General features: G+C 43.8%; 1 protein-coding gene across 19 annotated transcripts in view; it reads right to left on the bottom strand.

The window, feature by feature from the left end:
- Positions 1 to 24,716, bottom strand: part of LOC5668367 (uncharacterized protein DDB_G0283357) — a 135,089-nt gene that overhangs the window by 26,568 nt on the left and 83,805 nt on the right. For 5 of the 19 annotated variants that reach the window (XM_061660958.1, XM_061660964.1, XM_061660963.1 and 2 more), the window contains 5 exons: positions 17,459 to 18,057; positions 17,149 to 17,388; positions 16,867 to 17,057; positions 13,289 to 13,414; positions 4,271 to 10,161 (listed from right to left, as the gene is read on the bottom strand). In XM_061660958.1, coding sequence (XP_061516942.1) covers positions 8,834 to 10,161; positions 13,289 to 13,414; positions 16,867 to 17,057; positions 17,149 to 17,388; positions 17,459 to 18,057 — 2,484 coding nt within the window. In that variant the 3' untranslated portion in view covers positions 4,271 to 8,833. Of the gene's footprint in view, positions 1 to 4,270; positions 10,162 to 10,870; positions 12,168 to 13,278; positions 13,415 to 16,866; positions 17,058 to 17,148; positions 17,389 to 17,458; positions 18,058 to 18,907; positions 24,552 to 24,716 lie in introns of those variants that run through there. The other 14 variants (XM_061660968.1, XM_061660970.1, XM_061660972.1 and 11 more) reach the window with 13 other exon arrangements.

Below are 24,716 nucleotides of genomic sequence, written 5' to 3'. Positions count from 1 at the left end.
TCTGCATTCAAGTTCCTCGTGGATCAATCATCCGATCTAAACAGTATCGACGATGAAGGGAGAAATCTTCTTCACTTTACCGTTGAAAAAGGATGCTTTTTCATGTTGCCCTGCTTGATTGCCAAAGGATTTGATCTGTCAGTTGCAAATTCGGCAAACGGATGGAATGCATTTCATTATGCTGCTTTCAATGAGAACTTTACAACAGATGATTGGAAAACTAAGGTATTTTTTTATTTTCTGAAAACATATAAAATGAAAATGTTTGATGTTTTGACAAGAATGTTTGATCCAGACGTGTTTGGTTGCCTCGCTGTGACTGTTTCTCCTAATCAACACAGACAATATAAGAATATTCTGAACAAACGACAGGTGTGTTTGATGGCAATGTTTGCTTTATTTGATAAACCCACGAGAGATAACCTTTTAACACCCGATGAACTACAGGATGGTGAGCAATGCTTACATGACATTGATAAGGCTTCAGAGCTCACGGGAATAATACAAGGAGTGCGAGATCGATTCAAGAAAGTATCCTTTTTCCGGTCAAGGATCACAAGGATCGATTCAAGAAAGTATCCTTTTTCCGGTCGACATCATACTGGAACAACAATTGTCTTTACATGCGAGACTTTTTCGATAGAATGGTTTTACGGGAAAGTCATGAATGTGAACTACACATGGCTATACTCGATCAATCTGAACAACAGGTACGTGATATACTTTCCAACAATCCAACCGCCGTCAATCAGAAAGATGCGGTTGGTCATTTACCTTTACACTTGGCTGCTGCGTATGAAACAGTAGATATCTTTGACCAGTTGTTAAAAAAGATATCTATAGATTCAATCAATGTGAAAGATGAACTGTTCGGTTGGAGTGCCTTAGATTATGCATTCGTCACTAAAAATAAAACACTAATCAAAAAATTTATTCAATGTAATGCTACAGTAGACAAAAATGTTTTAAAGCAATAAATAGCTTCTAACAATTTGAAAATGATGTTTCATGTTACAAACCTGTATGGAAAGTGCTTACTTGAATGTGCATCCACCGAACAAATTGGAAAAGAGCTTCTCAAAGAAGTGGCAGAAAAAATGCTGAAAGAAAGACAGGTTGAATTCTTCCTTCCTCTAAATGAATTGAACTTCTTTTCCATCATAGAGTATTGTGCAAAAGAACGCATGTTTGAATTATTTAAGCAACTGGCATCTCCCAAACAAATTCCGGCTGAAAAAGTGGATAAATTGCGACACATTGCAATTGAACACAAAGCGCACGATATTGTTGAGTTTCTTTCAACATTCGACACAGCTACACATCAAAACTGACCAGAAAAAATGTTTTTACGCAGGGCAAATGTACCAGTATTCGGCAGGTTAGTGCAGCAGTTTCACTAAAACAGCGCGTACACTTACAATGTTTATTATTTTTCTTGAAAGTGACATTATTATGGACGATGAACTATCGCATTATGTTGTGCTATTTTTTATTTGCCGTTTCAAATGCATTTTCTGGCGATATTCATAAAAATACAAACACTGTTTTTGTTCCTATTTTCGGCAGTTTGGTCCTATTTTCGGCAGGCTGTGCTCCTATTTTCGGCAACGCGAATACGGATCGGTAAATGTTTTAATTAATGCCAATAGGTGGACAAAAATGTTTAACACAGTTTTATACTTTCTTTTCCCTAAGATTAGTGTTGAAAAGTGCTTAAATTATTAATTTTATGTTGCCCAATTTGGGCATTTTGCTGGCAACTTTTACAGTCACTTTGATGTAAGTTACAATCAAAGTAGGCATTGGAGAAATGAGACTGCCTGACGGCTATAGAGTACGGCTCCGACTGGCTTACAAATTATTATTTTTCTCTCAAGTTATTGGATAATTTGCAGTGAAATTGGTGATATTTGATACAAAAAATGTGGCTTTAGGTGTCGACATACGCATTGTAGTGTTCTGCTCAAGTTTTAAATGAATATTCAACGAAATCAAAACTGTGTTTTTGTTTCAAGTTTCGGCAGGAGCCCAAAGCATTGATCTGTCAAAAATCAACATTCATCGTGTACCTATTTTCGGCAGCATTTAAAGTGAATAATTACTTGTTTTTAGTGATTTTAATATTCCAAGCGGGCTAGTATAAAATCTGCAACCATAGAATATTTCATAAAAACCACACTTTCATTGTTAAGTGCTCTGGTTCTCTTAATAATGAAACCTGCCGAACTATTGGCTGACAGCAAATCTGCCGAAATATGTTGAACTCTGCACATTTTGTTTGATATTTTGAAAAATATGCAAGGAAATGTTTTGAAACTTCTTGTATGAATAACATATGAGCATATCTTTATTTAATAAATATGTATTGAGAAAATTTCCAACGTGTTTTTGCGTTATTACACGTTTTTATTTACCCTTCCGAAAACAGGTACACTGCCGAATACTGGTACAGTTACCCCAGTTGTTTTCGATGCACATCAAATTGAAAAAGAAAGGAAATGAAATATTTAACCTAACGTATAACGCAAAAGGAATGGATTTGACCGTAAAAACAGTAAAATATTGAGCACAAATTCAGTCAAACTGATCAATACAATGAGGAAATATATGTTGTCCTATCTGTTTTGTTATGGATTTTTTAATAATACTTAAAAGTCCCTGCTCCAGATGATATCTTAACGCGATTATGCTACATCGGAAGGATAAAGCAAGGCGTAGAAGTTAATTGATAAAAGAAATTTAACAAAATCGTTACCAACTGAATCATAGTGGTAATCGTGAGATGTTTATCGAAGAGTATATCGTTGAGGAAAATTTGGTATCCTTTTTTTAAATATCTCCTGGGTTATAATGGTTATATCTACATGGTGTCCTTCTTGATTGCAAAAATATTTAAAACAATTTATTGAGTTTATTGGTTTTTCTTTATTTCATTTTATTGAGTTTATTGGTAAATGATCAATGTATTTAAGAATCCTATGACTAGCATTACCATTAAATTGTTACACAGTGAGTTACAGAGACCAGACGATAAGAGATAATACAATTGGAATTGATAGTATTTAAAGAACATAGCATAAATATGTACTTTAAACCAATAAAGGCTCAAACTCTTAAGAAACTTAATTCAAACGTGAACTATGAACAAATCGAACATTTTACGAAAATGAAACAACTTATTGTAGCTAACATAATGGAAACACGATCCAAGACATCAAAAACAACGAGCTCGATGGAATCAATTAGTAGAAATACAGTATAAATTTGCAATTTCAGTAGTTTGTTATGGAGTAGATTAGGTGAGGATAAGTTGATTTAATAAATTTTACTTTAACGATTAATGCTGTTGCATTTTATTTCATATTGTAATTTATGAATAAAGACATTAAATAAGCAAGTAATGACGGATGAAAAATTTGATAAATCAATTCAAAGCAAGATGATCTTAATACTTTATTTCAGTACTGCACTCGTACAAAATACGTAAGTATGACGACGATAATATCCTAGAGATAAGTATAGCGTTGAGTTTTGAGAGTTGTATAATTTGAATTATTTCTGTACAATGTAATGAAAAGGTAATCGAATGGTGGAAGGGCACAATCTTCTGAAGGACCGAGAGTTCCAAATCCTCACGCACCACCGACTTCAAACTGGCAGACTATTCCATAGAACATCATAATCTATCAAACATCATTCAGCAGAAGTACTTTTCTGAAAAGTTGATCTTGCTATCAAAGGTCACCATGAAAGAGGCGCTCTATGGAGCTTGCTGTCGTAATAGTTGGAATCTCACAGGTTGTTAGGTAAGTTGACGAACTCTTCTGTCTGCTTTTCAATATCGTCTTGAAAGGTGTCATGCAAAACGCGGGATTAAACAACAACATCCGTGGCACGATATTCTACCGCTTTGTCAAATAACCGACAAGACGAGCAATGAAATGGATTGACGATCAAAGCAACGGCTTAACTGCTCAACAGGAATAATCCACAACATAGTCTCATAAATGTGATTTAATAGCACAACACTCCACAACACAGTTTATGGTGTGTGTGTGATGGTGGCAAGCATCAGGAACAATTGCAGGTTCTGTTGGTGTCATTTAAGTATTCCCTACTAAAGTAAGTATTTAAGTATTTAAGTAAGTGTCACAGCCTTATAGCTTTGACGACTTAAATACTGTATATTACAATTAGATTACTTATCACCAAAGAAAGAACTCTAGTATTTTGAAAATCTCAGGAATACCTTCACAAATAAACACACAAATTACAGGGCTTTCAACAACAGTATTATATTTTGTCCGTTTGCTTATCCATTAAGTAATAATCATAATAGTAAAATACAATATATCCAAATACATGTACGCGCTATTCCATTGGTTGTTGTTTTTGGGTTCATTGGCTTACTTTTCTTTTTCTGCTTTCTTGTATTTTGATCGATTATTCGCCTGGAACACTTTAGCTTAAGAGTTTTGTTATTTATTATTATTAGTTCAGCATTCTTGTTTCAATTTCGTTCCAACTAAATAAACTTTTAGATAATAGTTTTTCGATCAACTGAGCTGTTTGTGAAATTATCATTTGAATATAAACCTAATAAACAAAATGAAAAAGATAAAACAAACAATAAAAAAAAAACATATGCCCACGTTGGAAATGGTTTCGAGTTGTTATAGAACCCTTTCCAAAATTCTCCAGAACAATTGATTTTAACACACAGCATATTTCACAATTTCCTTTGGTAAGTTTTCTCTTTCGTTTACATCTATCATTTATTAAATATTGGCTTGTTAATGATGATAGAGTTTACAGTTTCACGCACACATTCCCACGAAATCAAACCACGTTGTCTGTTTACGTGAAAAAAGGTGACTAAAGTTAAGGGTCGGCCGCAGATTCAGCGAGTAAGCAAAGCGAATGATGGCGGTTGCCTTCTGTTTCTGTGTCAAAGAGCATTCATCTTGGCGTTGCTTAGTTTGCTTCGTTTATTACGTGTAAGCATTAGAGTGCGCTTAATCTTAGTTTGGCTTGGGCTTGAATGGAACGCGGAAGCAGAAGCGAGATTTGTTGGTTTGTGTTGTTGTTCCTGCTTTATGCTCTTAAGTTTTATGTTAGTGAGATAGTCACACGAGGCTCATTCGCTTGTTTTTTCTCGTTAAGGATTTAAAAACTCAGGGTTTATAGTTTTAAAGGGTTCAAATAGATGAGAAAGCTACACAATGGTGCTTTTAGGTCAGGAAGGGGAATAAAGAGTGTTCAATTTTGTTCTGGCAGTTGAATGATTTGTTTCAAAAGCTTGTTTGTAATGTTTTCATCTCTTTTTTGATATTATTGTCCAGCGTGTGTGATTTGATTTGTTATTCCGTCGGTTCGATCTTCAACTTATAATATTTGTTTTGATAGCTTTTACATGTTTAAAAAGCTTTCTAAAGAAAAAGATTTTGAACTCTGTTCTTAATACGACTAATGTCAAATGGAATATACGAGTCCAAAGTTTTTTTCTTCTTCTGGTAAGGAACAATGCGCTTCACATGTTATTACTATGAAATTGCCTCGTCTGAAACGGTTCCCTCCAGTGAAAACGTCAATTTGTGGTGATGTAGCGAAGGCGTACAAGGCTTATTTGGTGTGTCTCCTTGTCGAACCCTACTGACACTACCTTCCTCGCCGATGGACGCTGGCTGCTGCACTGTTCCCATCCATACCATTGCTGCACGTCGAAAGCACGCCGGTCACGTTGTGTTGTTGGTTGCTTGTAGTGTAGTGACCACTTTACCGACTGGGCGACTGAACCGCGAGACGCCATGCCATGACTCGGTGCGGCAGTTGTCCACCCCGTACACCACCACGTAGGTGCAATGAGATTCATTACAACATTATACACAGTAAATACTTGGCTGATTGGAAAGAGTAAGCTGAATGAAGAGGTTTCCCCTTCTTGGGAGGATATTGGGGACTCTGTATGAAAGAGGAACTTACTTAGGTCGCCGTGCGGGAAGTGTTGTTGGAATAGCAAGTGATCGCGTTTAGGGAAGTGTGTTTATGTTTGTTTTGAATGCGAGAGAATAATGAAGGGTTGTGCAAAACCGGGAACGGTGGGCAGAGAAAACAAAACCAAACCAAACGCATCCTTAAACGACGCTACTCTATACATGCGAGTGTTCCGATGTACGAGCTTGATCGTGTGCCTCAAAACGTCTTCAGTAGCGCCAAAGTCAATAGGCGAGATTAACATCAAGCATGAAACATCAAACTAAAGACGACTTGCAAGAGACTTCAAACAGGAGCCGATTCTTACGCACTGGAGAGAGGTCTGAAGAGAGTAGTATGCGCAGTGTGAGTAAATAAGAGGATTGTCTGAAATCAATGTATAAATTCAGAATCGTGTCAAATAGGATCGTTCCAGTAATTTTGTAGCATATTGTTTCTGTTTATTATACAATCATCTAGATCTTTGGTGTTTGCTTCTTTAATCCTCATGAAACAAGGAAGTCAGTTAGAGGCTGATTATCTCGTCTTTGGATGTATTCAAGGTGTGTAGATATCTTTAGTCGTTAGATGTCTCAGAACGACTTATCTTGGATACAGTATTTCCCCGAGTAACGCGAATATTGCGTTCCGGAGACTTATATCAGATTTTCGCGTATGTGAAATACGTTTTTCAGTAAAAAATTTATTGATAAATGGTTACTTTTGATCGCATGTAGTGCTTTCATGCACTAAATTAAACATATAATACAAATTTAATACGAATCCTATTAAAGATTAGGGGTGATTCCGAGGTATAGTCAGCAACTCTAACGACTCAATAACATGTCCGTCGTGGAGTCATAGGCTCAAGCCAACAATGGACCATGGCATGTCGTCGTAGGACGTTACGCTAAATAGAAGAAGAAGATAGAAGATTAGATTTATTTCTATGGTTTTAGCGATTTCAAACATTCAACAATAGTTAAAATTATATTGCATTTGACCATAGTTGGCGAAAATTGTATTGATGTGACTTATGAAATGTCAAAATAAAAAATTTGCGTAACTCGAGTTTCGCGTAACTCGAGTTATGCGTAACTCGGGGAAAGACTGTATTTCAATACCTAAAGTTAACATTGAAAGACAATTTATGATAGAGAACCTCGAACTTAATACAACGACTCTTGCTGTCCTTTAACGTAAGACATTAACGTTTTGTAGTGGCATTTTCAAACTTCTGTTGTTTTAAACAAGGTTCTGAGGCGTGAACAATGACAAAGCTCTTAAGTATCTTGCCTAATTGACAGGCTGTAATGTGGATATCAAGAATCAAAAAGAGTAAAGTGAGACTATGTATTTTAGAGATTTTTAAACCTTGATTTCTTCGTTAGACGTAGACTTCAGAATGTTGGAAAAAAAGAATCCAACGCCTTACGACTATGGATTCTGTGAACAAGCAGATGAGGACAAGTTTGAGATATTAACAAACAGCAAAGGAAAGTCACTAGTATAACAAAAGCTTATCCAGCAATGCTGAAACGTTAAAACGTGCCAGTGTTTCACGCTCTTTTGGGAGGTTCTTAAACGAAACTGACAGAGATAGCTTAGCTGTCCATGTATTCCAAAAACGAGTCAACTAACATACAGAACCGCTCTCATCTATTGAAGAAGTATAAATGAATTAAAATTGAATATATTGAAGACTCCATTGAAAAAAAAATCAATTTTGAATAAATTGGTTCGCTATTGCTCGCTCAAAGAATACCAAAGATGGTGGACAATGCCACTCTGGCCACTCTTTACACTCTTTGCTTCCAACTTCCATTCACCTAATCATACTAGAACACACGTAGATGAACATTTTGGAAATTGATCCCAAAACTGATTTGTTTTCACTCTCCACTTTTGTCCAAATTACACTATTTTTGTGTAGCTTTTACTATTATTTAATCAAATATCTATTATCCCTTAGCATTTTTTAGTAACTAGGGTAGTGACTAATGCTCACAAAGGGCTCCAATAGAGACAGAACAAACGACAAGAGACAAGTATGATTAGAAAGAAAAAAAAAACAGCAAAGCTAAAACAGACTTGGCAGATTAGATGGCTCACTTAAGCGGAAGAAGAAAATGGGAATTATTGTTTCAGATTTAGTTGGAGTTTTTGTTGGAGTTAAGTACAATTAGTGTACTAAAGTAGTTCTTTGAGGGCAATATTCATTTAAGCTACAGAAGCTCATGTCAATATCCTAATGCTCCTGCTACGGGTATAAAAGTCGTACGTGGTGTGTTATTATTTGGCGTTTAGTAAAGAGAGGAAGATTACTATGTACTAATACTATTCACTTTTGGTATTTTGTTCTACTATCTAAAGGGGTGTTTTGGGGATTTATTCTAGCTGTTTAACGCAGCGAGAGCTTACTCATCGAGCATCATTTGTCTGCTCTACCGTTGTGTAAACAAAGCCCAACAAACATAATACGCACTAACCATAGCATATTGCAATCCTGGAAGTGTTCGTTATAAACCAAACGCCTCCTATTGCTTTCCCACGAACGAGGAGCACTGTAGAGGACTAAACTGAATATTGGTAACGACAACTTCTCATCCAAGAGGCTGCACGAATCTACCAGCTCACTCCTCTTGGACATACTAAGGATATGTTTGTGTGTCTGCGTCTCTCTGTGTACACCAACGTATACTAGGAGATGTACTAAAAAGTGTACTAAAATTGAATATTCAACCATGCGTGCGCCCTCGGCAGCACTCTTACCTGTATGTGTTAATGGGTAACGAAATTAAAACACTTTACTCACATATTCTTCCCCACCCTGGAGAGAACATTCCCACACCCTCCTGCATTAAAGCTTGCTGGTAAGATCGTCCCCCAGATCCGCCCCGACGTCCACCGTCACGACCCGATCGTCCCCGTTTTCCGACACCGGAAACTGGACCCGCTCCGTGTCGCCGTAGTTCGGCATGACGATGCACACGAACGACCGCCCGGTAGCGGTGTCCCGGGGGTGCAGCGTCACCGGCAGGAAGCGATCGGTGCTGCCCTCCACAAAGGTGGCCAGCCGCTGGTACACCTCCGGGTAGTGTTTGCGCAGATTGACGCCCCGCTGGCGCAGGACCGTCTGCACGTTCTGCGACACCTGCTCCCGGGCCCGCTGCGTCGTCTTGGACAGGATGTTGAACGACAGCACGAGCACATCGCCGACCGTATCGGGGCGCGGGCCCGGCCGCTCCCCAGCCCCCGGTCCGCTCACGATCTCGCTCACGACCGTGCGGCACAGCTTCAGCTTCGCGCACCGCGACACCAGCTGCCGCTCCCATTTGACCGGGGCCGTCGCGCTGCCGGGCGCCTCCGACACCACGCAGATCGCGACGTAGAGCAGCATCTTCGAGTCGGGCTTGTACTCGGTGCTGAGCTTCAGCAGCTCCGAGTACAGCTCCGGTCCCATCTCGGCCGGCAGCAGGTCCGGCCAGCGCACGTACGACACCTCGCCCAGGCACTGGAAGCCCTGCTTGATGAACGAGTCGGCCCGCTCCGGGCTGCGGAACAGTATTCTAACAACACCTCGCCCCTGCGACAAGTAGCCCCGGCGCGCGAGCACGCTCAGGTGGCGGAGCGTGTCCGCGTCGTCCTTGCACGTGGACAGCACCAGCCGGCACAGGGCGGACACCCGCGAGTGCAGGCAGGCCTTCCGGTGCCGCTCCCAGTGCGCCCGGCGGCACTCGCGCGAGCAGTACAGATGGGAACAGTTGTGGCAGCTCTTGAAGGTTTTGCGGGCCTCGGCGAGGGTGGCGGTGGCGTCGCACCGCGGGTACCGGCACTTGAGGTAGTGCCCGTGGCCGGCCGCCTCCGCCGAGTCGAGCGACACGCGCCGGGCGATCCGTGCGTCCAGTCCGGCCCCGAGCAGATCGCCCTTGGACGCTGGTTGTGGCTGCCCTTGCTGTTGCTGCTGGTGATGGTGGTTGTGCCGGCCGCTCTGGTTGGTACTGCCGCTCGTTGTCGTCGTGGTGGTGGCGGTGCTGCTGATCGCCATCGAGCCACCGCTATCGTTGCGCTTGCGCGTGCCCGCCGCATCACCTTCGCTTCGGCGGCGCGTCTGCATCGGTTCGATCTGCAGCGTGTGGTTACTGCTGTTGGGCGCTGTTGGTGTGAGACAGACATTAGCTACACTTGCTGCTCCAATGGGGGTGTAGTTGTGGGGTGTAATGGGGTCGTTTTGGTCGGTGACCGTTCCCCCAAATCCGGCCCGCGTCCAACACACGTCCAACAACATTCAAACATCCATTACATGACAGCAATGCAATTGATGGTAGAATAGGAGAGGAATAGGACAGGATGAAGAGGGTTTTTGTTTGGGGTGTGAGTATCCAGCAACAAATCGCAAGCATACAGCACGCACATGAACGGCACAAGGATTGGTAGGAAGGATCAGTTGGGAAGGAACGATGGAAGGCGATTGGGCAACGGAACAAATCGGTCGAATAGCGTCGGAAACAGAGCATGAGAAGGGAGAAAGAAAGCAGAGAGCGTACGTGAAAGCGGCAGGTTCAGCAAAACAGTTTTAATGAAAGGCAAAAAAATGTACACATATATATCGATTTGTTGGAAGGTTTGAAATGTTGATGTAAGATGACAAGTGGCAATAAAATGATTTTTTAAGCAAAAGTCTCAAAACTTCGATTGAATGTACACCAGTGGCAGGCTGTTCAATGCAAAATTGTTCTTAAATTATAAAGCACATGATATCAACTTTCAATTATTTATTAAAGAAAATAAAAGATAAATACAAAACAGAAGCAATTGACTCAGATTGAGAGACTTACTCATACATGCACATTGCATACTTTTAGGCGCAATCGTTTGATGTAATCGTATAAAATACTTTTATCACTTAACTGAATATTGTTGGTACTCTTTTTCAAATCGCTTGGGCATGCTTAAGCTTAAATATGTATTACAAAAACCCTAGCAAAAAAATGAAAATGATGAATTTCGTTACCGCGTTCAGAAAAAGCTTAACAACTGCCCAAAGTACAGGGGGAAAAAACTACTTTCCGCCTAACAGTATGCAATATTTTTACATTTTGCAGTGAGCGATAAAAATGAAAAAATGTTCGTTATTTTAAAACTCTTTTTCGTTGCATTATGCGAGATAGTCTATTAAATGCGCAATCTTTTCACCACAAACAAGCAAATTAGCAATTATTATTGTTGCTTTAATTTCCTTTTGCTTACAATATCTTGCACTTAATGCACACATATCATCTTACATCAGTGGGAGCACTCAAAAGGAAATCTTATTTAAATATTGTGCTAAACAAAAACTTTACCTGAAACTAAGCTAAGCATTCGATTCTACACGTAACTTAATAGAAAAATACAACAATTTCGAGCAAGCAACAAACACGCTACACTACACAACAATCAAACAGCTACAGTAAAAAACCAAAATAAGAACAACACAATACAAGAAAATAGTTTTAAAATGGGTCCACAGTTTGAAAGGCGTTTTTCGAATCAATTTCAACAAACAAACAAAATAAATAAAAAGAAACCTTAAGCAACAAGAATATCCCAGTAAAAACCAGCTCAAGCCGAGTGATTGTGTCAGCCGATTTTTTTGACGTAAGAGCTTGCTTGTAGTGTGTGTAAATGTAATGGGCAACGAAAAACACCGAGCGAAAACACTTACAATAAAAAGGCAGCAACACATCGGAGCACAAAACCAAAGAACCAAACAAAACGCAAACAAACGTACTAAGTTGGGCCGGGGGCATTGATCGAAAGGATTCAGTTCGACACAGTATATAGACAGGAGGATCGTTCACTTCAGCTTCGGTTCGACAGCCGTACGGTCACAATGAGATCTCACACAACGGTTTTGGACATAGCAAAAAAAAAAAGGCATTTGAGCGTGTGTATGGATGTGTGTTATTACAGATTTGCTGCTGCTGGTACGGCCTTGACGCGGTTGGCGGGCGTTCACACGATACGTACTGTTGATGGTTCAGAAGAGACTCTGAGATTCACAGACAGGCGCTGGCTGGCACGTTTGGTGGTTTCGTGGAACAGGACGGCACGACACTGAACGGCAGTGGCAATGGCCATCGATTCCGCCTAGTGCATGCCGCCATCTCGGTAGCCGCGTGTGCTACTGCCATCTTTTCTTCTGCCAACTGCTGCAGGGTCGGAGTCGTCCAGTTTTGGGAGTGGGGATGAAAACGAAAAGGAAAGAAAGGAGGCATACGAGAACACAAAAACGCAACAAACACATGTGTGAATGTGAAGAAAAAGAAGAAAAAAGAACGAAAAATTAGGTTAGAGTTCGAAACGAATCATCTCTAGACGCTATAACATTCTACTACTATCTGTCTATCTTGTCGACTAAAGTATCGAGTGTTTTCGGAGAAAACGGTAACCTAACGTTATACTGAACGTATATTGGACTCGAAATTAGTTTAATTAGATGTTTTCTTTTTTAGTTTAAAAGGGGCAGCTCAGTCCGGAAGATCCTTCATGCAGGTTAGAGTACGGTTCATTCCTTTACATTATGCACACAAGCAAGGCAAGCAGGACGTTATATGTTACAAAATTCGAGGTAAGAAAAGAAATAATCAAACCACAATAATCAAACGGCACAAATCGAACTCAAACGTACTTCTGATTGAATTACCGATTAGTGGTAAATTAGTGGCAGATGCCTGTTATTCAACATTCAACACAAACACAAAGAAACACGGAAGAAAAACAAACAGTAGAATAGCCTAAAAACCCCCAAAGAAAGAACAACAACCACAAGAACACGTTTGCTCTAGCGACAGGAAAGTAACGCATAACAAAACACAACACTCTAGCGTAACGTAACGTAACGTAACCATTGAAAGAATAGCGAGAGACAGGGAGACTGAGCTGAGAGCGACACTGAGAAGCTACAGAGTGCGGTAAAAAGGCTATTAGGAAGCCTGATCCCAATCTAAGCTCAGCAGAGTAACGGAGCAGCCAACAGAAGCCAACAGGAAGAGTAAGGAATAGTACGAAAATAACAAGAAAACACTGATCGAGCGCAACATTCTAGGACACACATCTAAAAGTACACACTGGCGGCTTCTTCTAGCACAACACTAAGCGCACTTAGTGACGTGTTCGAGAGAGACAGAGAGAGAGAGAAAGAGAGAGAACTTGTGTGTTTCACAGTGACTGTGTGCGTGTGTTTGGTGCGTCACAACGGATCATCACCGGCTATTGGTTCCGGACTCGTTTTTGTTTGCTTTGTATTGGAGTAGAACTTACAGGTTCATACCTGAGGACCTGTGTGAATCGGCTGGCAAGCCGAGCAACGAGGCGAGCACATCCTCGAGGGTGGCCGATCCGGGCGACTGATGCTCGGCCGGTAGCGAGAACGTTGGCACCGCCGCTCCGGCTCCCCCTGCACACCCGGCGTTTTGTGTTAGTAGTGCGTGTGTTAGTGCCGGACGGGGGTGGTTTAGCATGACAATCCATTAACACGTGCAGGTGGCAACAATGCATCACCACCATGATCCCACCCCCAGAAAGAAAACGAGGAAAAAAACCACCATCATGATCATCATCACCAACCCAGAAACCAGCGATACACACACACACACACATACACGCACGTGGAGCGAAAAAGAGAGAGAGAAAAGAGAGAAGAAAGAAAGAGAGAGAGAAAGAAAAGAAAAAAAGACACGTTGGAAAAACATTTTTCTCACAAGCTGAACAATTTACACATTCGTTTTTCTTCGCCTCGCTATCGTTGAAATCTCCAAACGCAAAAGAACATCCTGCGTATGAATGTATGTCACCCAATACACAGTACGGACTACCTTAAAGGATTGCCGGTAATGGCCGGCTGTCTTGGGAATAAAAGTTGGTTGAAAAACTTAAACACAACAGTTTGGATGAAGCGCATCAATTTTTGCAATGATAGCAAAAGAGTCATAAAATTCATTTAAAAACAACGAAACTAAGATAAATGGCATGATCGAGGCGCAAAGTGGAAAAATAATTTCCAACGAAACATAAAAAAAAGGTTTGAGGCGATATCCCGAACCGATCGAATAATAGCAGCAAAAACATGTTTGCAAACATACACAAAAACTATCAAAGAAAAGGTATTAAGTAACAATCCAGGTAAAACAAGAATATAAAAAGTTATGGAAAAGTGTAACCATCTTTCTGGAACTGGAACAATCGATAAGGAAGCACCGATTAACAAAATAAATAACAGAAAGTGCTAAAACTATTTACAAACTCAGACATAAGAAGAAAAAAGTGAAACAATGATGACAAAAAGAGTGAACAACTATAGAACAAAACCAAAACAGAAAACAAAACATTCTCTATATGTATCATGGGGATATATTGCAGCAGAAAAGTGTTGGTTTTTTTTATTATTTGTAAACGATAATAATACTTATACAAATTAGGCAAAAGTTAAATAATAATATAATAATAGTAATAGTAATAATAAGATTATGGATACGAGTTATACAATTAAAACTTATACACTAACAAAAAGCTTAGACAGAGGGCTCCGCAAGCGCGCGCGAGAGAGAGAGAGAGATAGATAGAGAGGCCGCAGCCAACCGTAGCTGCTCCCTTTTCTCCCTTTCTCCTTACGCTTCTTCTGTTGGTTTATATGTAAAGGAGCATATATCGTTGCTTTTACTGTCGTCGTTGTATCATCTAGTGCGCTAACGCTAACAAGAAAGCATCCATCCTCTACAGTTACACAGTGTGCCGTGTTTAATCGTGCTCGCAAGATTCGCCAAAGGTTGGGTACTATCGTAAAATCTATTCCTTTCTACTACAAACATTCCATCAATCGAATCGTTTCGTAAGGCATGTGCCGGTTTCAATATTACTGCTTGCCGGGTGGGTTTGATCGGGATCGCTATTTACGCAGGTGACATGGTTTTACAAATACAGATAAATGATGAACGTGAGTGTTTTTTTTTTTTGCAAAAGATTGAAAGTTCCATTTTATATTAATAAGACCATTGCTTTGTGTAAACTAAACCGAGTCGCGGAGTAAAATAAAAGTCTAACCAAAATCAAATCAAGCTACTTTTCATTTGCTTCTCGCTTATTGCACAGTACGATCAGCTGTTTTTTTTGCAATCCTATCACTTTCTTCCAAATAAACAATCGTCAAACCATTGCCAAAGCACTGTCGCGAGTATCGAAACCAAATGTATTCCTTTATATCCTACATCCACTCTGCACTCTGTCTCTGTACTCCACCTCCTTCTGTCGCTCGCTCCCTCGTATTATCCAAAACTCGGTTCGGTGTTGCCTAAAACGCCGCAAATCAAAACACTCCTTAATTTAACGCACGTTTTAAATAAGAGGAGGTGATCGGTGGCGCTTCGCGTGCCCTGCTTCCCTTGCGTTTTGGGGGTTTGCCGACGATCGTCTGCGACGGTTTTTCGTCTTACGAGCGATCATACGCACGTACAGGGTTTTGTTTTCGTTTTGTATCACACTTTTCTTTTTTTGAAATTTTTTTGGAGTTGAACGCGTTTGCACCACACGTTTGATTTTGACTAACTATTAAAACGATTGTCATGATTGATTGTTCTACTCTTGTTCTGTTTTCCGATCGCTCTTTCGCTCCATCTATCTGTTTCGCTCCTGCATATAGCACAGCAGAACCCGCACACTAGAATGTTGTGAACCATCGAAACATCGACTATTGCTTTCGCAAGCTCTAGCGTTCGTTAGCTCGTGCTGCTCGTTTATCGAATCGAGTAAGGGTGTCGCAATGTCCTAACCACTAATTACTAAAATTCGCAAGCTTTTAGTTTCCTTCGCTCTACATTCGGTTTCGTTTGTTTCTTTCGTCGGCCAAACGGACAAAATGCATTTCCCGTACTTTCCACTGTCCTTGCACTGCTACTGCACTGTTCGAAAGCTTTTCAATTCTCTGTTTTTTTCTTCTTCTTCTAAACAATCATTGCAATAGCAACGCTGCAAAGCTACAACCTAATACCGTGCTACGTATTGTACTGTGCTGCTGTTCCCTTCAGAATTCCTTCTCTCTGCCTTACTGTGTTCCGACAACTGGATCGTTGCAATTTGGAAACGCAAGTAAATGTTAAAATTGCTTACAAAAAAAGGGGAAAAAACTGTACACAAAAAATTCGAACTGAATTGGAACTCGAACAATAATAAATCGATCGAAATTAGACGCGCTCGTGTGTATCCGTTGGAGCCTCAGGTTGCCGAGGACTTAAAAAAACTAAAGCATCAATTTGCGGGTTTTTTTTTTTCTTATCGTACAGAAAAGGGGGAGCAAATTACAGAAATAAACAGAACATAGAACCAAATATGGTCCTACAGCTCCGGTTGGAAAAGAGTAAACTACAAGTACCAAACAAATCAAATAAGAAAACGCAACATTTACGTTTCTCTACATTCCGGCTACAGGGAGTAGAAGAGAGAGAGAGAGAGAGCCCTTGTCTCTAAAAGATGCACCTTCTTTTTTTTTGCTACACACTTCTCCCTCAGAGAATAGGGCGCTAGGGAACGGAACGTCACAATAATAATAATTATAATTATAATTGGCAAACAACTACTGGTAGTAAAAGTACAGTGTGTTGGCCGACGATGATAATGCTCGGTAATGACGTATGGTGACAATTACACAATGATGCACAAACGAAAAGAAATAATTGTGCCGTAAAAAGAAAATCGAACCAACAGCGAAAACCGTGTCAAAACGCAACGTAAGCCCTTACTCGCTCGCGGCGTGGCGCATACGGTTTTAGGAAAGAGGGAGTAATAATAAAACAAACGAAAACAAGCACAACGTGTGGGGGATTGTGTGGCTGTGTGTCTAGATCAGGGTCGACTCACCGACGCCATTCATCCGGCCAGCATTAAACCGATAATGGTCACCGGCCGTATGCGGTTGCTGCTGTTGATGCTGGTGCTGCTGCTGCTGCTGCTGCTGGTGACCGGATCCAAGAACGGAACTGTTCTCGATCAGCGGCGTCTGGGGGGAATCGAGGGGCCGGGTACCAACAAACGAACTTTCTAGCCAACATCTAAAAACGCAGGCAAACGGCAGGAAGTTAGTAGTGCAGCTGGGTTTGCATTTGGAAGGGCTTTGACTCCCCGTATCCTTGTTCCCCCTACCTTTGGCTTGGACTAGTCGATCTACTGCGTGAGTGTCGATTTGTTTGGTCATTTACATAATGTACAATCGCTGACGTGACTTCTATGATGGAGGATTGAATTTCCGGCGTGACGACGGACTCGTCCTTCTGCTGCTGCTGCTGCTGCTTGCCCTTCGGCTCATTCGACTGTTGCTGCTGCTGCTGGTGGTCCTTCTGTTTGCTCGAGCCTTGCTGCTGTTGCAGCAGTGAAGATGCCAATCTAAAAGCAAAAACAAAAAAGCAAACGTTAATGTTGGGCTTGCCACTTGGTGCGCACCGGCAGCGCGTACCGTTCCGCGGGCGTGCGCGGTTGCGACAGCTTCTCCTGGCTGCGCCAACCCAGGTACGGCTGGCGGAAGGAGTTCCGGATCGTGCTGCTGCCGTTGCCGTGGTTCGCACCGGTCGCGGCGGACGCGGTCGAGTAGCCGGAGATGACGCTCGCGTTCAGGCCGCCCCGGGTGAACGAGCCGCGCGTCGACACGCTCGGGGACGTCTGGTTCGAGTTCAGGTGGGACGTGGACCATCGGGAGAAGCCGGTCTGACCGTGGTGGCTGTGTGCGGAGGGGCTCAGCATCACTGGACTACGGTCCGACCGGTGCGATCCGAGCGAGCTGAGCGAAGTGGTCTTCGAGCTCAGCCCGGTCCACCGTCCGACGTCGCTGTTGCGCTTGCGCAGTATGCCGCCGCCGCCGGTGCCGGTGCTTGCGCCGGCGGTACCGGCGGCCGTGATCGGTCCGGCCGGCGTCGCGTTGCCCGGACCATCCTTGCCCGAGTATTGCTTGTACCAGTCGGGGATGTTCAGCCGCTGCAGGGAGGCCTGCACGCGCAGCTGATGCTCGCTCAGGTTGGTGCCCGTTTCGTGTGACTTCTGTAGCTCATTTTCCGGCGGCTGTTGGGGGAGGGAGAGAAGACACAGAAAAAAAAAGAAAGATTAGAAATGTATTTTGAGCTTGCGTGGTCGAGTCGCAAAAGCTTAACATTTGAACGGTTTGAATGACACCTTCAAATGAAGCTCGGAAGTGATTCTTTCCTGCTTGCATCTCTTCAGTCGCTTCGGGCGCAGTGTCGGCCCGTCTTACACAAATTCCTGTCCCGCTTGGAGCACCATGTTTCAAGCACCGACTAATAGAGCGTGAAAAATCGCTCCATGAACCTCAATTGGACGCTCAAGTGGGTGAAAGATGAGATGGTTTGGGGGCCTGCTGGTGTCTATGATCAGCCAATCAAGTGGATTTGGTCGTCATGTTTAAAGCAGAACCCACATCACACACTCTTCGCCCTTGATTGACAGCTTAAACTGGGTAAAATGGGCGTCACAAATCCAACAGAATTGATCCGAAACGAGCTCACCAGCGCAAAGACTTCAAAGCCAAGCAACGGTTGCAAAGATGCTTGAACATTAAATTAAAACAGAAACACGCACACCGTTGCTTGGTTTGAAATCTCTTTTTTGCATTTATTGGTAAGATCTTAAGGAGTTACTGTACAATCTGTCTTTGGAATCGAAAAGCCACCAAGTTGTGTTGCTATTTTTTTAAGAAGCACACCATCTACACTACAACTCACTTTCGCCGCCGCACGGCACACTTGAGCCTGCGGGCGGGTGGACCCAGCGCCCTCGCCACCGTCCGCCGCGCGGTGCTGGCACACTTGCGCAGAAACGGCAGCACCCGGTCCCGGTCCCAGTACATGCCACAGTCCACCGTGTAGAACGACCGGTCCCTCGCCCGCCCCTTTACCTCAAACACCATCCGCACGACGAACCGGAACTCGTCGGCTGTACCGGGCGCCGGACGCGGCCGCCCATTCGTCTGCCCGTCCGCCACGTCGATCACGAACTCGACCGTTATCTTCAGCATCCGGCCGGTCGCCTCGTCCACCGCAATCACCTCCAGCTCGACGCAGTTTTCGCCCGCCGCACTCGTCGCCAGCGCGTCGATCCGATACCGGCCCGTCCCGATCGCGGCACAGAACGCATCGGCACCGTCGGGCGAGCCAGCGGCCGGCCCGACCATGCGCGTCTCGAGCAGCACCTGGTCGCCCCGGCCAATGTTGGCCTGGATGAGGGCCAGCACCGTGTGGATGAGGCTCAGGTGCGACCGGTTAAAGATCGTGTCCAGCAGGTAGAGCCGGTCCCGGTCGGCCGCACCCATCCGCACGAACTGCTCCGTCTCGATCAGGTTGTGCATCTGCAGCCGGTACGTTTCGTGCCGCAGCCGGTAGTGCAGATCGAGGGCGGACGCTTGGGCCGGCCCTGCCACCATGCCGCCGGCGGGGACGGGGGGCTCGATATTATTCACTGCTGCGCGTGGATGTGCCGCGCCGTGCACTTGCGGTCGTTCTGGCGGCGTCGTGCTGCTCGCTTCCTCCTTGACGGTGGGCGCCGGCTCATCGAACGCATGCTGCCCGAGCACCGACCGGACGTGCCGCTCCTCGATCTTCTCTATCTGCTCGATCGCTTCCCGGACGTGCTCGCTAAAGTTGGGCAGCGCGCCGCCATGCTCCGACCGCTCCCGGCTGCGGTACTGCAGGAACAGCTCGTTGATGTTGCGCACGTAGCATTTGTCGCGGTCGGACGACACCGCCGCACCGGGGGCCGGCCGTTCGTTCAGATTGTGCCGATCGCTCTGCTTCACCGTCGCGTGCTGCACCTTGGGCGCCGCGTTCACTATCTTGACCGTCGTCGGGACCGTTGTCGGCTGCCGGTTCATCACCCGTCGCCCATCAGCAGCGGGCTGCGACTGGTGGCCGCAGCGCGGTCCGCCGGCACTGCCCGGGTCGGCCGGTTTCGTGCCGTGCCGCTTTCCCCCGCCGTTGACCGACTTTTCCGCCGGCCCGATGGGGTTGTGCTGCATCGTAATTGGCACTTTCTTCGCACCCGCTGACCTTACCGATTGGCTGAGGTTGTTGTTGTTGTTGTTGCACGGTGCCGACAAATGGATGCTGCGCTGGTGTTCATTTTCACCTTCGAACATCTGCAGCAGCTGCGCGTTCAGCCGGCCCACCGGTTGCTTCGGCGGCCGCCGACCCGGCTGCTGCTCCACATTCGTGTCCCACTCTCGCAGCACCGCTTTCTTCTTGCTGCGCTCCCGCCGCTTCGCTTCATCTGCTTCAACGTCCAATGCTGAGCAATCATGTTCCACCGCCGGCAGCTCCCGATCCTCTTCCGCGAGCGTGACGTCTTGGTCGAAGTACTGGAAGATGTTGAGGAAACTTTTGCGCGTCACGAGCGGCGCCGGGTCGTCGCGCCCGATGCGCCTGTTGTGCGGTGCGTCCGCCGACAGCAGCGACTCTTCCGAGCTGCTCGGGTAGTAGCAGGAGCTGGACGTTGCCGTTCCGCCGTAGCTGCTGATCTGGTCCGGCTGCGCGTACCGTGCCAACGACTCGCACAGGCTGTACCGATCCCGCTCATCCTCCGAGCAGATGGCCGCCGGCTCGACCGTGTGATCGGGCTGCTGCGCCCGTAACTGCGCGTGGTACGTTTCCTCCAGCGAGTGGACAAACAGGTCGAAATCCTGCGCGCTGAACGAGTTCGTGTCGATGAAGTAGCTTGCGTTCGCGTCGTCCGCCAGCAGCTCGTCGGCCGGCCGGTGGTAGCTGTTCGAAGCCACCCCTATTGATGCCATCGCTTCCGCTTGTCGCACCCACTGCCGCCGCACCGCACTTGCACTTTACAATCGAATATTAAGCTTTTAAATTGCCAAACTAATCACACGCACACAGCACACTTGCTTTCACTCATCATCCTCCGATGGCAGGGTCCAATTATTCCAATTATGTGGCGCTCGTTTCGGTGAAACTCTGCCGGTGCACGGTTGAGAAAGTTCACTAATTTGAAGATAGCTTTTCAACAATTGGTTAGGTTGCGGCTGCGACCTGTACCGTTTGGCTGGTGGAAGCTATCTGATGCGACTGGCTGCTTGTTTGGTGCGAGGAAGGCTTTAGAATCGCCTTTGCTACCCCGATGTACGAACGGGCGAATGATGTATTTTCGTCCCCAAAGAATTAGGTTTGCTAAACGGGTAAGTTTTTGCCCGGGTAAGTCCTAAACATAATGGTCAGTTTGAAAGTATTACCTAACGTTTAGGATTTTTCCAAGGGAAAAGTGGAGCCCGTACTAGATTAGGCAAAATTGGGCTACCTGTGTGCCATTTATTCTTCTTAAAGTTTTATTCTCTAAGGGTAATAAATGCCGAAATGCACCTAACCAACCAAGAATTTTATGAAATCGCTTGCTCAGCAAATTCAAGGTAATATTTCTTAACAATTAAGTACCGACGGCCTTTACCAGAGATATACAAATTCCGGCTTTGCAGCTTGATTTATATGAAGTCTAAACAGTACGATGTGAGCATAAATGTGTGGTACATTTACAGATTTGAAACTCATGAAAGTGCTATTAGTTGCAAAATCACAAATTTAAAAGGATATTGAAAGGGGTTTTGGTAAATCTGGACATTAGAAAGGCTTGAACAGGCACCAATCACTAAAGGACAATCTTTATTTTCAAGGGATATAAAAATATTGTACATTGAGCACTTACCAGCTTGACAGAGGTTTCATGAGTTGAAATTATCAAAATGAACTAGTAAACAGTTTTTATTTGTTTAATAAATTTGAATAATTCAAGGACCAACATCTTTAAAATAAATTATTGAGGACTGCTGGCTTCGTTGCATCCTTATGGCCTGATTCAAACTTTTTTTCAAATCTAATAGGTTTTATCATGTTTACCGTTTTTTTTTTAAATTTTAAAATGTGTATTATTATTTTTTTATGAATCAATTAAACTAAAAAAGTTCAATACATTGAAAAGAAGGAAAATAAAACCTGTAAAGATTGACGTGTTTGCTATCGTGTGAATTAGGCAAGAGGTCTTCAAATTAAGGTCCGCGGAAAAATGCGGCCCTCGAGACCCTAAAAAGTGGCTTGCAAACCCTTTCTACATTTTGTATGAGTGGCTTTTATTTTAAAATTTCGTGTACATTATGGCCAGACCCTTGCTGAACGTCACAAAGCATTGGCTGACTTTATAAGCTCCACACATTAATTTAATAATATTTCATAAATTAATAATATTCATTTTTAATATATTTTTGATTCAAATGGTATGAAGTGGTTTAAAATGTATGTAAGTGGTATAACAAAACATAGTAAATATTATTTACTAATGCTCCAAACTCCGGGAGAAAAATTTAAGCTTTTTTTCAATCTCTTTAGTTGCTTAATTCTGTTCTGGACACTGATCTGTCCGTAAAAGTTTTCCAATCCCTGGTCTTTAGTCCATAGATGAATGGTATGCCAATAGATGAAAAGAGCAACATTACTGTACGACTTACAGGCCGATGGAGTTGTTTCTTTTGTTTGATTTATGTAAAGTTCTCTGCTCCTCCTCAAAAGCAGGCTTTTATGTCATGTATGTTTTCCTATTCGTGAGAATAACAACAATGAAAAGCACAAATCTAGGACAAACTTAGTGTCGGTTACAGTTCGCTTTGCCTGCGGATCGATATCTCCTAACCTACAGCACCATCGTCGTACATCGTGACTTACTCGCCCCTATATTAGTAGTGCGTCTAGAAACAAAAACTCCGCTTCCTACTTCCTCACTGACCGAGCGCGCACCGTTTGCTTAGCGAGCAAATGGGAGAACAAAATACTAATGTCCTGGCAGAGTTTAAGTGCACCGCTCATCCCAGCCCACATTAAACTGCTCCCGGAGCCAAAACCCCGTTTTCGCTAGAACATTGCTGTGTACGGTCACCGCTAGCGGGAAAGTCAGCGCAGACGTTCGTGCGCCAGCCAAACCCTTAGCAGCCAGACATTCTGTCGCAATGCTCATCCTTCATGGTTGGCGCCAAGCGGGGAAGGAAGCAGTATAAAAATGGAAAAAAAACAAACCATTTGCTTTGGTAGTACACGCAATGCTGCGTTCGCCTGTCGGATGATCCGTTCGAACGGCTTGCAGCGCATACTCGGCTAAAAAAGGACACTGGACCCTTGTCCTTGCCATTTGCTTCTCTCTCTCTCTCTCACACATACAAACGGGTATATCCCTATATGTACTGGAAGCAAATTGTTCACCTTCACCAGTCCTCGAACTCAGAAATAAACGTGTGAAGCGTAACCGTTTTCCGGTCCTGCCCGCATGCCGCCCACGTGGCTCGTTCGGTGTCAGCGAAAATGGTGTTATTTCTTGATTATTGCAATCTCGCATGCACCGTGTCCAATTTGCGTGTGACACCGACACACACGGTTCATGAAGGGTCGCTTTATGGCTTTAAATGTCACCCCAGAAGCCTGTAAGCACCTTCTCAGGCACTTTTAATTGTGAAATGTGAAGCTGATGAGAAACAGCAAAAACACATTCCAACACACATACACGCCAGCTTACATCCAGCCAAGGGTTTTTTGGACGAAAGGATCGTGTAAAGCTGGAAAACGTCACCCTTTTGCACAATACACACACACACAAACAAACAAAAAGAGCTTTTATCGCATATCTCGCGGGTTGTGTTGTGCGCCATTGTCGATTGCCATTGTGTTGCGCCCGTGACAATGCCTTTCCTCATTAAGTTGTGACACATTTTTCCCACCGTTTTGTTTACACAGCCACAACCGCCTGGTGTTGTTCAAACCGAGCCAGCCAGGCTATCAGCCGGGACATTTCATTCTGTCAAGCGAGCCTTCCCGACCGACCGACACACCGGCCAGAGAACGGAGCTTTGACACTCATTCGTTCGGATTGCGCTGCCATTTGGTTGATCTGCTGCTTGGTTGTTCGTGTTCGTAGTGCTGTTATTGTCGCGCGCTTTTTCTCATTATTGCAAACGACACAAGCCAAAACCGGGCCAACCAAGTGGCGGGCACCATATCCTTGCTGTATGTTTTTGAGCCGCCTTTACCACATCACCAAGCGTGCCTTGCCGTGTGGTTTCCACAGTTTCCCCGGGTACATGGTACATGCTTTTTCCCCCATTTTAATGTACCCCGCTATCGTTTCGTCCGGGGGGTTTTGTTTTATTCTCTCCTTTTTGTCTTCTTTGCTTCTTTCGAAGTAGAATGGGGCAAACCCATGGGAAATGGTAGCCGGATTCCCTAGAGGGGAAAGGTATTCGCTTACGTCACTGTATCGGATCGCTGCGGGACCGTATCCTGTGGGAGTAGCCTTTCCCGATGGCTTTCATGGGTACCATTTTGATGACACGACGGCAACGAAATGGCACCACAACACAGGTACGTTTGGGTTGATTTGTCACTTAGACATTTTAAAGGTAAAGTTGATAGATTGACTGTGCTAATTCTAATGCTTTGCGTTCCAGAGCAACTTTCGACAAGGTAGGTCCTTGTTTTTATGACATACTTTCACGAAAAATTCCTCAATCTTTGGTTATTTTCAACAACCGCTTTCAAACGCCGGTGCATTCTTCGCTCAAAGCAAAGGACTTGTCAAAATGCAACAGCTCCACACTTACCTAAAACGAGAAAAAATGAGGAAGAGAGAAAAAGAAAAAAACAAAATATTAGTTTTCTTTGTTGATACAGAAA

The sequence above is a fragment of the Anopheles gambiae genome, chromosome 3 (assembly GCF_943734735.2).
Source record: "Anopheles gambiae chromosome 3, idAnoGambNW_F1_1, whole genome shotgun sequence".
NCBI lineage: Eukaryota > Metazoa > Arthropoda > Insecta > Diptera > Culicidae > Anopheles > Anopheles gambiae.
The sequence above is the reverse complement of the archived record's forward strand: the minus strand, read 5'-3'. Positions and strand labels throughout refer to the sequence as shown.